Raw genomic sequence first — 12,956 nt, forward strand, 5'->3', positions numbered from 1 at the left:
GGGAAAGGTTGGTTTGGCTCTCCATCTGCTCTGATATTGGAAGAGATGTGAACCAACTGATTCAGTGGTGATCAAAAGGAGCTTCAAGAAGTATAAATAGACAATTATACAGGAAGTGTACAGGCTGTGCCCTGTTTCCTGTGTGAAGAATACTTCACCAACTCAAAACTGGTTGAAAGAATGAAAGGAACTGGGTTCCTATTCTCTGGGTGAGTAAAAGTGCAGTAGACAACCTGGAGCAGGAGGGCTGGCTCTGAACAACTTCCTGTCACAGTTTTCTGCCAGAATGTGCAGCTTCTACAGTTTCCTGAAAATTTTCAATTTGTCACCAGGAAAGTCAAAATGACATATTTCATTCTGGGTAAATTTGACCTGAAACAAAATATTTTGTCTTGAGAAAAAATCCTAAATAAATATATACAAATATTTTTGCATCAGTCCTGCAAAACATTAAACTGCATTTCCCTGGCAGTGTATACAGCTTCCTTGTGAGAGCTACATTTAAAACCTCATTGGGCACAGCTACATGTTGCCCCACAGTAACGGCGTTACTCTGCTGTGCTTTAGTACTTCTGCTAAAGCATGGCGCAGTACCGGCCTGTACTGCGCCATACGTGTGGCACACGGTTATGTTTAGCAGCTACTTTGCCATAGCAACATCCTATAATGGGGGAGTGCGTTGCTGATCACATGTAGAAACCTGTGGATGCTACGTCACCCCAGCATGTTGCTACGGTGACAGTGTCACATGTAGGCATGCTCATTTTGGCTTATGTTCCCCATAGGACATTTCCCATAATACAATGTATATTTCCTATTGATCAAGCTGTGTGGTATATCATGGGATTGTAGTTCAGTCAGAGAAGCTATCTGTAGGGAAAAATGGGAACATCAGGCTTTCAAATTTCAGCTCCAATGAGGCAATGCATTACAGTGGAAAAGAGAACTTCAATGCTGAACTGACTAATATGGATATTTTAGATTAGTCTAACACTTCAAAATGAGCCAGTGTGACTACCAGAATATGAAGATATTTCTGATTTTTTGCCACCCCCTCCAAATAAATTATGAGAAAAATGTCAAAATTTTAACTTCTTATCCTGATTTGGGGCAAAAAGAGAGGTTAAAATGGTAACATTTCACTCAGGACATAAATTTCAGCAATTCTCTTCACTAAAGTTATAACTCATAAGCAATGGTCCATGCAGAGAACAAAAGAAGTCACAGAGAGAAAGTGCTACATTTGTGACTTTTAGTGCTAGCTCATACATGAGAGGTCTTTAGTACTATTCACATTTTCTTAATGGACAGTGTTGTGCGCATATCCTAACAGGTGTCCCACCATACTGTATTTTCTCACATACAACATACACTTTTCCCTGCAAAATTGGGGGTGCATGTCTTAAGCAGGAAAGCTGTTTTCTTCACTGAAAAGGAAACACACTGATAAATACTCTGCTGTAATACAACTACCAAGATGGCTACTGCTTATGTCTGGTTCAGTGAGCCAGAGGCAGAATCCTATGTTAACCCTCTCATAGTTATAGCTATTACCTGAGCACTGTAACTTGTGCCTGAAACAGCAAGTGAGCTGCTGGTTGTATTTTGATGAGGCTTGTAATGTAGAAACAATAATTTATTTACAGGAACACACACACACACACACTTTATTTGAAGAACTATTAACAATAAAGAACTAACACTCTTGTTACTGCTCTTGCAAATGCCTGGGCCTAACCTCGTGTGACAAAGTCCTCCTAGAAACATTTGTCCAGACACTGTGGTATCCCAGGAGACAGTCTAGGTGAGGCAACAGGCATCAGAAACTTCCTGGCACTACTATATCATAATCATTCATGACTGTAAAAATCTTTTCTTCTACATTCTGCCTTCCAAAAACAGGTGCATGTTTTACTTGGGGTGTATTATATGTGAGACAATAAGGTATTTTATTACCTTTACAGTTAGTCTGGATAGGACAGACATGCTAAAGAAATGTAGCAATGGCTTAACAAAACAACTAAATCATCATGGAATAATGATTTAGCAATAAACAGTACTAGTACTTTACATCTATGAAGTATCCCAGGGACATTACCTCTCTGGATGTCTTAAGACTTTGTGGAGCGAATCCTAACAGGTTTTACACAGCTCCATACAAACTGGCACAGGAGTGGAATTTGAGGAAATATATGTGAATGCTTGTACAAGGCAGACACTTCCAACAAAACTCAGAGTTATGGACCTCAATATCAGTATTTTAATTTAAGGATCTTCAAGTCAGCTGGGACATTTCATATAACATCTTCTATTTGAAGATATCAGAATGCCTCACTGATATTACCTGATTAAGTCTGTAAACCATGCACCCCTGTGAAGAGTTATGGTAAACACACTAGGGACCAATTTCAAATTAAAACCTTAGTACCCTTCTCACTATAGCTGGGAAGAAGGCAAAGCAGAAGTTGAGGAGGAGGCAGAGAGAACAAAGGTTTCAATAAGATGATCCTACCTGGGTTTCCCTGAGCCATGGAGTCATAAATGAGTTTGCAGGATTTCAGCAGGATAGCAATCTTCTTCTCTGGGGAATAGGCCTTGTGCATAGTTGTAAACTTGTGAATTATTTTTTCCAGCACAGCTGTTTCAGGCACGCTAGTGGTGATACCTAGGTCAGTGGTGGTTGTGCTTTGTATGACAAGCTGGTTCTCCTTCAGCAGCTGAAAGACTCCATCTTTGGTATGGATTTCCCTTAGGTATGAATCGATGGCATCTTTTAAAGGTTTCAGGACACATTTGTACAAAGCTGACTCAACAATCACTTCTGCATAGAAAGGGAAGGGGTGAGAACAGGAAAATGCAGAAATCCATTAAAAAAAATCAGCACAAGGGCATAAATATGTCCCTGACATAAGCAGATATGATTCCTACCTCATTAGCAAATTAAAAACCATGTCAATGATAATTGGGGTGCAAAAGAATGTGGCTGATAAATAAGTGTCCTCTGCATCAACTAAGCATTTGGTAATTTTGCCAAGGGAATGATTTATACCCCTAAGTGGTAGAGTAGTGGAGATGCCATAACAAGCTGATCCCATGTCCTGGGCAGGACAGAAACCACTATGAAAGCACAGGCCACCACCACTTCAGCTAAAGGAGTAATTCAGTGAACTGGCAGTGGCTGTGGGCTTTTGTGACTCATAGTTTACAAGCACGTTACTGTAATGTATCAGGAAAACCAGTTAAGAGGAAATGGGAAGTAAAGCAGAACATCACTTTACCAGACTGTTACTCGTTGCTTTTCCTCCAACAGCCTGCTCTCATGGAGCCTGACTGGGTACAGCTACACTACAGCAGCAGAAAGCTCACTGTCACTGCTGAGGTAGTAAGTTGTAGCTACCTGCTGCTGCTCCACATGCAGCGACCCTAGGAATGAGGTGGTAGGATGCCCTGGGACACCTCGTGCTCTTGGCGCATGCGGGCAACCTAGTTCCTGAGCTGCTCCCTAGGCATTCTCACCACTTCATTTTTGGGGGCTGGGCATAAGACATGGGAGCAGCTAGGAGAATATTACTGCCTTGGCACTAACAGCTCTCTGCCACCGCAATCTAGACATTCTCCAAGTGTGGTAATTACAGTAACTTGCTGACATGCAGGAAAGTATATCACATCTACATCCCTTGCAGATACTGCTCTATGAGCCACACTTACTTAACATACCAGAGAAAAACTGCAGCCTGGAGAAACTACAGAAAAAAATTGCAATGCGTTGTTGCTGTTACATAGCATTATAGAAAGGCCAGGCTGGAAGGGACCTCAAGAGGTCATCTACTCCAGGTTCCTGCCTTGAGGCACAATATTGGTCAGAGTCACTTGAGAGTACTGTGCTTGGTCAGTGAGCACCAAAATCATGACAATGTCATTTACTCACACAAAATGCAGCTGTTTTAAAGAATATTTTGCTACTTCCTACAGAGAGTATCAATGAGCAAAAGCTGCTATTCGGGAAGGATATGGTCTAAAATAGCTCTCTGTGGGAATCTCTTTTGCTCCTCCACCTCTTTCCCCCAACTGAGTTAGGCCTTTTCTAATTTAACCTTTTGACTCTGAGCCAACACGTTGTCTCTGTGGGTGTGTCCCCACGAGCGCGCATGTGTTGTTTGTGGTGCCTTAAAGCCATTTGAGGCGCCACAAACCACATGCAGCACATGTATATCCATGTGCTACACTGCTAATTTGCAGCACAGAGGTTTGTTTTTGACACTGGGAGATCCCGATGTCAAAAAAAAAAAAAAGCTGCTAAAAAACGCGGTGTGACACATGTGGCAGCAGCAGGTGCCACCAGAAACAAGAGCCTGGCCACCCAGAGCCATGCTCTGGCTGCTGGCCAGGCTCCAAGTGGCTGGCTCAGCGCTGCTGCTGCCATGGCAGGCCCCCAGGACTACAGGTAAGATGGCTGGGGCCAGCACAGGTGCTGGTCTCAGCTTCCCCTACCTCACCTGAGTCCCTTTGCCGTGTGCTGGAGTGCGCGTGTAGGGGTGTGTCCAGGGACAAATAGCAGGGGCACAAATATATGCTGCTGCTGTTTGTCCCACAGGAAACATGTGCCCCTGCATGTGCATGCTTGTGGGGACATGTCTTATGGGTTCAAAGAATAAAAATACTATCAGATGTAACCAGACATATGGGGAAAGGGGACACAAAAAGGACAGTGCCTAGTGGGACATGTGCCAAGGGAACCAAACAATCCTGTGGGAGCTGAGAGGCAGTAGAGAGTCATGACACCTCCCCAGCGTGGTCCTGATCTCGGTGGACCATGGGCTTTCTGTGGGTTATTTAGCCTGGCTCTCCTGGTGATAAATGCAAACCAAGACCAGTGGAAAAAAGAGAACTTGGGCACAATTTTCACATTGTTTTAACCCACACATATATGAAAATAACACAGGCTTGGTTCAGTGCTGGTTCAGAAGTCTGCACTTTGGAAGTCATGGAGTTTTGGTGTCTCTGACTTTACTATCGGGTTTTCACTGTTTTATTCCCTTCAAGGTCCGGCTTCACAACATGCATAATTTTGTGTGGATATTTTTGCCTGGATTTTTGCTTTCCATGTCATAAGTGCCTGGAAATTTTAGGAAGTATGGATATCCCAAGAGGGGGAAGACAGTCAGTACAGGAATGCTTTAACATATGCCTGTCACCATTAATTGCTTTGCATAAGGAGGCCTTCATCTTAGGCAAATCTTTGGGAGGGATGCATCTCATGTCTTTCCACAATTCTTATCTTTTGGCTCCTATTCCCTACGGCACACAATAACAGGGCTCATGACCTATCCCTGCAAAAAATACAGAAATACACCTGCTGGCATTTAACTAGACCACTACTCAGTACAAAAGGTACTGACACAATATACCCCATGCTTTAAATGAAAAGCCCATAACTGTTAAGCAATCCTGCCCCCACCCCTTTTCAAGAAAACAAACACCAGCAAGGGGAGTCCCCTGGAATGGGATCTGGGTCAGAGGTAGATGCTGTTTCGGGGGGTCAGGAATGTTTTTACACTCTTCTCTTGATCAGCTGGGGAGCACAGAGCATGGTTTCCCTGAATGTTGTCTTTCAAAATTAGCCATAATCCCAGAGACAGATCCATTAATCTCTGAAATTAATGCCATATGTGGAGGGAAATTCTACATTCTACATTGAGACCCTCATACCAGAGCCCCACTCCACCATGTTCATTGAACACATCTTCTCAGGATACAGAAGTTCATAAAATATGGAACATTATGGCAGGGGTCTGCAATATTTATCTATGGGGTGAAGACAGGGCTTTCTGCAAAGCTTAGGAAAGACTGTCTTTGCTCATGGAACTGAATCTCTTTCAGGCCATTCTTTTATTTCTATTTTTCTAACTGGTTTCTTCAGTGTTAATACCATGACCCAAATACAGATAATCTGAGAGGAAAATGTAGCCTCTAACACTGAGGTTTCATGGAACATCCCATCGCTTTCTGAAGAACCACCTCAGCTCTTCAGATATGACCACCACCCTCCCCCTCTTCACAAGCATCCCCTCCATTCCCAGAGAAGGAATAAAATGGGAGCACATACCTATCTGTTCTTCTGAATAAACAGAAGGATCGAGGAGAGCTTTCAGCTCTGTACTTTGCACTAAATAGCTTTTCAGCTGTGTCATCATCAGACGGATTTCCTGCAGCATCTCCGTGCTGGAGCTCTGTTTTGCCATCATCTCCAGACTGTACACTCTGTAGTCCTGCACCAAATTGCCAAAGTAAGAGTCCTTGTCCTGAGATAGCTCCACAATCTTCTTCTGCAGCTTTCTGTTAGCAGAGAGGAAGACTGTGAAGACATTTGTTAAGCTCACAAAGGACAGCCTGTGCTTGGCCTTATCCAGAATCACGGACCGTGTCTTTTTAACAGAGGGACTACTCAGTTGCTCGAAATCATCCTCAGTGCTGCTGGTGGAGTAAGAATCAGGCTCAGAAGCAGAGGTATGAGCTGCTGCACTGCTCCCTGGACAGTCCAAGGAGGAAAGAGAACCTTTAAGTTCAAACGACCCAGACGATTTACAGCAGGCCCCTAGTGCATCCTGAGCGTCGGAGCAGGCGACATCACCTGCTGGCTGCAAGCCGTCTTTGGATGAAGTCTCTGCAGTGCTTGTATCTGGTGCTGAAATGTTGACTGACTTTGTGTTATAGGAGATAGAGATGGAGGCTTGCTGGGAAAGCCTCTTCTTTCTTGGTGGTGGGATAGGGGGCATCTTCCCTTTGGCTGTGGAGTTCCTCAGCGGCTGGGGCATGCACTCCTTCTCTGTAGGCTTTGCTGCCTCGCCCTGTGTTTCAGCAACACCTTCAGGCTCTTCTATGGCTGTTAGGCATACAGACTGGCTATCGTTGCTCTCAACAGAAGCATATTGTTCCTCCATTGGTTCCCTTTGAGGTGTTTCGCATTTTGCAGACTTATCTACACAGGGGTCTTGTGAAAGTCTTTCAGATAATCGCCTCCTGGGAGGGACAGAGGGCTGATCACATTTCTTAGGGACTGCTGGAGGGAGGTCACTGGATGAGCAGGGCTCTTTCCCTTCTTCTTCCATACTTTCATTGCCCTCTGTTTTCATTTCTGTTGGGCTCTTTCCTGGAGGCTGAAGAAGCAGCTGGTTGTCTTCACAAGCAGTCATGGAAACCTTCGATAGCTTTTTAGATGACTTCAGGACCTGGCCATGAGGAGGCGGCGGTGGGGGACGGCGAGGAGACTTCTTGAGACTCAGCGTGGTGGTGATGGCATGAGAGAGCTCAGAACTCACACTGCAGCTTTTGGGAGGAGGTACATCTGGAGGAAAACGATTACTGCACTCTTCTATAAAAATAGGATTCACAAACCACAGCCTGTCATTTCCTATTGACAGCTCAATTTCACATGAGCATTGGTTTGTGTCGCTTGCAAAATGCTGGCTAGATCTTATATTGTCTGTCTGGGTGGTGCTGAAGGCAGAGTCTTTCACAGCCTGGGAAATTCCCCCTCTCCTTCTTCTGTGGTTTAAAGAGGAGTCCCAGAAGCCTGTTAAAAATAGCAGAATTTGGCAATTGTCCTGAGAGAATCTTAACTTCTAATAGAGAGAGACAGGTAGCTGTGTTAGTCTGAAATCAGGCAGAAGGCAGGGCGGGATGGCACCTTAGAGGCCAACCCCTTCAGGGAAGCATACACTTTCATAGGCAACAGGCAACTTTGTCAGATGGTACGAATAGACTAACTTCTAACAGGACATTGGAGAACCACTTTGTATCAAAAGTGCACGAGCAAAGTTTCTACCATGCTGGACCCAAACCCCCCAAGGTCTAAAACACTGATTAATTTTTTGGCTTTTTAGTCTCTCCTCTGACCTCTATGTAAAATGCAGTGTGAGAGGATTTTGAAGGGGATGTTTCAAGCTCAAATGAAGACAGGAAGGAAACAGAAATTTCATCAACTGTTTCTTGCCCCAATTTGAGTTGTTCACACAAAAGAAACAACCACCCTTAGGAAGCTTGTCCATTGCTAAATGTGAGGGCAGCCGATAGTGCATGCTCAACAAACAAACTGACCAACCTCTTTATCTCATTAAAATCAAAATGTCACAATAGCCATAGCTCACTAAGGAGAGCGTAGAATTTGGCCATGAGAAACTACTGCATAGAAAGTACTGAACATTGCTTATCCATTGACCTAAGGCAGCAGTGCCAAAGATCTGACCTGCACGGCCCCGGCACCTGGCTCCCACATGCCATACTAGGCAAATGCTGGACTGGTCAAGTATACATACAGTGCCTGCCCTGGCTGGTTTGGGACTGTGCTGCACATGAGACCCACACAGCATGCAGGCAGGTGCCACATGTAATGCGGGTCCCAAACCAGCTGGAGTGGGCACCCATGAGGTACAGTCCCAGACTGGCTGGAATGAGCACTGCACATGTTGGATCCAGCATGAGGGTGGGGCTGGTCTGCGGGCCTGATCCATCCCATAAGGCCAGCCACACACCATTCATCTGGCCTGTGGACTGGCCCTGCACCACTCATCCAGCCCATGAGAGAAAATGAATTAGACACTGCTGATCTAAGGCCAAAAACCCAGACATGTTTCACGCTATGAGATGTCTATGTAGTTAAAAGTCCCACACCCACCCCAGGCAGCACATCAGAAGTTGCCAGACACAGAGGTGGAAGATAGCTACATATGATTAGACTGCGTGATGGGGAAATCCATAAACAGACAACAGGTATGTCTTGCACACACCCAGAAGGCAAGACACATCACCATGCTTCAGAAAGGGCAGTGAACTGACCATTCCAGGAATCATAACAGTGGCTTGGGGTCCAAATCCTGAAATTACTTAGTAGCAGATACAGGGATGATTCTGTGGTAAGAAGTCCCATTGTCATGGCTGGGACTGCTCACAGCAGCAGCCGCTATGGCTACAGGAAAGCTTTCAGGACTCAGCCCTTAGTTTTGAATTCAGAGACCCAAATTCTCCTCTCAATGACTCCAGCACACCCCTCCGAACTTCAAATATGGGTGAAATTGAGAAGAGAACTTGGCCAAAAATCAGCAGGACAACATTTGGGTTCATTTTGGATGGCCAAAACTGAGAGCTGACTGATCCCAGCATCACTCTGATTTTATGTACTCCAGTAACCCTTTTTTGTCTGACGTTGGTCCTGTTTGTCTAGCACATATGTGGCTGCACAGGTCCTAACAAGCCGATCACTCTACACACTCACTTGTCCTTTTATTCAAACTTATTCACGTTCCATCCATCTACAGAATTAGCTCATACAGAGAAGCCTGTGGGTATCACACATCTTTCAGGGCACCCTCAAAGCTTATTGGAAGCATGTAAGGTAGTTTGGCCAGTGGACAGAAAGCTGGCCTGGTACTCAAATAACCTGGGTTCTGCTCTTATTCTGCCACTCTCCGGTGGCAAAACTTCACTTCTCTGTGCCTCAGTAAAACATAGCTAATCCTTTTGCTGGCCACGGTATAGTACTTGGAAACCTATGGCCAAAAAGCACCAGCTAAAAGTTGCATCGTGTTATTACTACAGACTGTTCTTTCCACACCCGAGGGAGTGCACAGGTAGATGCGTGGAGTCACCATGGGGTAGGAATTCTGTTCTCAAGGCTACAAAGGGCCTATATAGAACCTATTCTAGCCCACTTCATATGCCATCTTATAGAAGGAAAGATAGGACAGTTTCTTCCCATACAGCCCTGGACATGGAACGTTTCTGTTTTACTCCAAAGACTGGGCTGGCGTCCATGACTAATATTGATTTACAAGCATGTCACCGTGTTTTTATACTTAGGAAGGTTTATTCTATGATTACATTATGACCCCTGCCAGGGCAGTGGTGAGGGGAAACTGGACACATTTCTTAGAATAAATACACATTGACAGAGACGCTAGAAATTTCTGAGTATAAAACAACTGTGCGCATGTGAGCATTCATTTCTCATCACCCTGTTTCTGAGACCAGCAAGTAGGGTTAAATGCAGTGCAATGGAATTTTCTTATCTAGGGCAGCTAGATGGTGTTGCACCATTTCATGGGTTGAGGAAGTGAAGGATATGTCATCCATTTGCTACGAAAGGGGAAGTTCCTAATTTTCCCCATTAAAGGACAAAGGCAAAGCTCTAGGCCTACACAGCTGCTTCACGCTGAAGCTATTCCAGCCCACTCCAGAAGCCACCCTATAGAATGAAGGATAGAAAAACTTATCGATTACCTGCCCCCTTCCCACGCACAGTATGCTGCTGCCTGGGGGTGCATTATCCACAAGGTTAGAAGTTGTTGCATGAACCTCCGATATGCAGCAGAACCACAGTTGCTCTCTTGTAAAGGCATCCTTTGCACTGAAGAGAGGCTGCATTTTCACGTTGTCATTTCAGCAATGTGCAAATTGAATGGGCTTTCTTTTTCTGATAGAACCACACTCAAAGTCACCTTTCAGTGCTCTACACAACATGACCTATAAGCCTTACTATAACAGACAAAACCTGCGCAGAATAATTCAGCTTGAAGCTGGACATCTGATTTCTGTCCCATGAGAATATGTGAACTTTGGAGGAAATGGAAATTGATAACTTTGCAAACAATGCCTGGTTTCCTTTTGGACAGGAAAAGTTGGTGGCTGCCTACCACGTTCTGCTTGTATAGAGTTTATTGTAAGAAGCAATAATATGACCCTCAATATTTCAGCCTATTTGACCTTATTAAGATGCACTAGAGCTCCAGGAAGCTCGTAAGATTTAGTACAACTCTCCAAGGTAACTTTCCAGGATCTCTTTTGTTTTCAGAAACCTCCCTTGGACCCAAAGTGCTATAATATGCACAAGACCAGATGCCATCACTTCAGATGCCACTATCACAGAAGAAAGAAGAGAAAGAAAAAGCCTACAGCTATAGGTTTTTTAAATGACTAGTGATTTGGTTTGTCCAGCTTGTGGTTTTATTAAGAGCTCTTATTTCTAGACATTACTCAGAACTCATCCGTTGAAAACCAGGTCTCTTTAAGGGGGCTCAAACTGAGAACACAAAAATATAAGCTCTTAAAAGCAGATCCCTTTAAAATCCCTTTAAAATTTTAAATCATCCCCTCCAAAATCCTCTCCCAATTAATCACAGTGTTTTAGACCTGGGATGGCTTGGGTCCAGCATGGTAGACACTTTGCTTGTGCTCTTTTGATACAAAATGGTTTTCCAATGTCCTGTTAGAAGTTTGTCTATTCATAGCATCTGACAAACCACACTCTTCTTTTTTGCTATACCTCTGAGTTACAAAGCAGCATTTCCTCAGTGGCTGGCATGGGTCAGGTACCCAAAGCCAAAGAAATTTGGAGAAAACCAAAACTCAAAGCAAAACTGAGGTAGCCTGGAATTGTGAGAAGTGAATCTGTTGGTTAAATGTAGTGTAGCTTGTGTGAACTGAAACTGAGGGTGGGCAGAAGAGCTGGAGTTACCCAGGCTTATTTTGGGTGTAATTCAGAGTATTAAAAAAAAAAAAATTGGAAAAGCCCCAAAGAATTCTACTACTTAGGTGATATATGTCATCACACTACAGATATCAGACAACTTAGCTGATTTCGTTTCCCTTCCAGTAGAAGAGGAAGATATTGAAAGCATTTCTAAGTACATTTATTTGACAGAAGGCATTGGGCAGTGTCCCTTTTCAGTTATATTCGTTGAGAGGTGTCAAACACATTAGGCCCCATAAGTAGGATGAGTAGCGCAAAGTTGATCCATGGGCCAGATGAATAGCATGGTGCCAGTCCATGGGCTGGACTGGGCCTGCACACTGGCCCCATGCACTGGATCCAGCACACAGGGCTAGTCCAATGCAGGCATTATATGTACCAGATCTGGCTGCTCACGCAGTATACAGCACGCATGCCAAAATCCGGCCCACACATTGGTCCCAGTGTTTGCCACATGTGGATCCAGTCTTAGATCCACAGGCAGCACTGTGGACCAGCTGATAGGGCTGCATAGGTTAGATCTAGCCTGTAAGCCATATCTTTGACATACCTGCATTACTCCATGTGGAAAACACAATAGGAAGAATCATTTTGCTGAGCAAAGTAAAGGACCAACCAAGGTTTATGTAAAACATGAAAAACATGGCAGCTATTTGCTTCAGCAGGAATAAAAATTAGGCGTTGGGGATAATCTAGAAAAAAAGCAAAAAACCCAACCAAGTTCTTCAGCAGAAGAAAAGCTGAAACTAGTGCAGGAGCAAGGTGTTGAATACAAAGTTTGTCTTAGCAGAAGTAGGTTTAACAGTGAGGAATCTGAGTTGCTTAGCCAGAGTTCCAGCTCAGCTAACAGAGCACAGACCTGAGTAGGATGAGGCAAGAGAAGTGTCTAAGTACAGCTGCTATCTAAGCAACTAGGCGTGCAAAATCTCCTTCACAGGCACATGTAGACCGCAGAGTAACAGAAATCTGTTCAGGCCTGTTAGACACCAGATCTAATTTCTGGGTTGACCAATTTTCTGAAGAGTATAAAATTCCTGTACCTTGTGGCCACTAAGCACCAGCTCTCATGCAAAGCAGGGGAAGTATGCTAGCAACACAGAGCCATGCGAACAAAGAGGTGCTAGAACATCACATCCTTCAGTCTTGGCAGTCTCTGAAGTACTTTATTTTCAGAATGGCTTTGCTCCAGGTGGCAGTGGGTTGCTAATTTGGAGCTAGGTAAAACAGTCAAAAATGCCTGGGGACTAGAGGATTTATCCTTGCTCAGACTTGAACCAGGAACCAAAAGCAGGTAAGGTGCTTTTGCCATAAAGGAGCACACCATTAGCTGATATTAGTGATTACACTTACAGCAGCTTTCAAAGCCTCCAGGCACAACAGGCAAGACTGTTATGGCCCCTGCATCACACTGCATTTAAAATGTGATTAACCC

At 44.3% G+C, this 12,956-nt stretch overlaps 1 protein-coding gene across 3 annotated transcripts in view; it reads right to left on the reverse strand.

Annotated features, from left to right (window-relative positions):
• The window catches only part of RIN3 (Ras and Rab interactor 3), a 152,383-nt gene that overhangs the window by 32,733 nt on the left and 106,694 nt on the right, over nt 1-12,956 (reverse strand). For all 3 annotated transcript variants that reach the window (XM_019518643.1, XM_019518641.1, XM_019518642.1), the window contains exons 6-7: nt 6,107-7,573; nt 2,513-2,821 (exon numbers count right to left, since the gene is read on the reverse strand). In XM_019518643.1, coding sequence (XP_019374188.1) covers nt 2,513-2,821; nt 6,107-7,573 — 1,776 coding nt within the window. The remainder of the gene's footprint in view (nt 1-2,512; nt 2,822-6,106; nt 7,574-12,956) is intronic.

Source organism: Gavialis gangeticus, unplaced genomic scaffold (genome assembly GCF_001723915.1).
Source record: "Gavialis gangeticus isolate Ggan-Ray unplaced genomic scaffold, GavGan_comp1, whole genome shotgun sequence".
In the NCBI taxonomy this organism is placed as follows: Eukaryota; Metazoa; Chordata; order Crocodylia; family Gavialidae; genus Gavialis; species Gavialis gangeticus.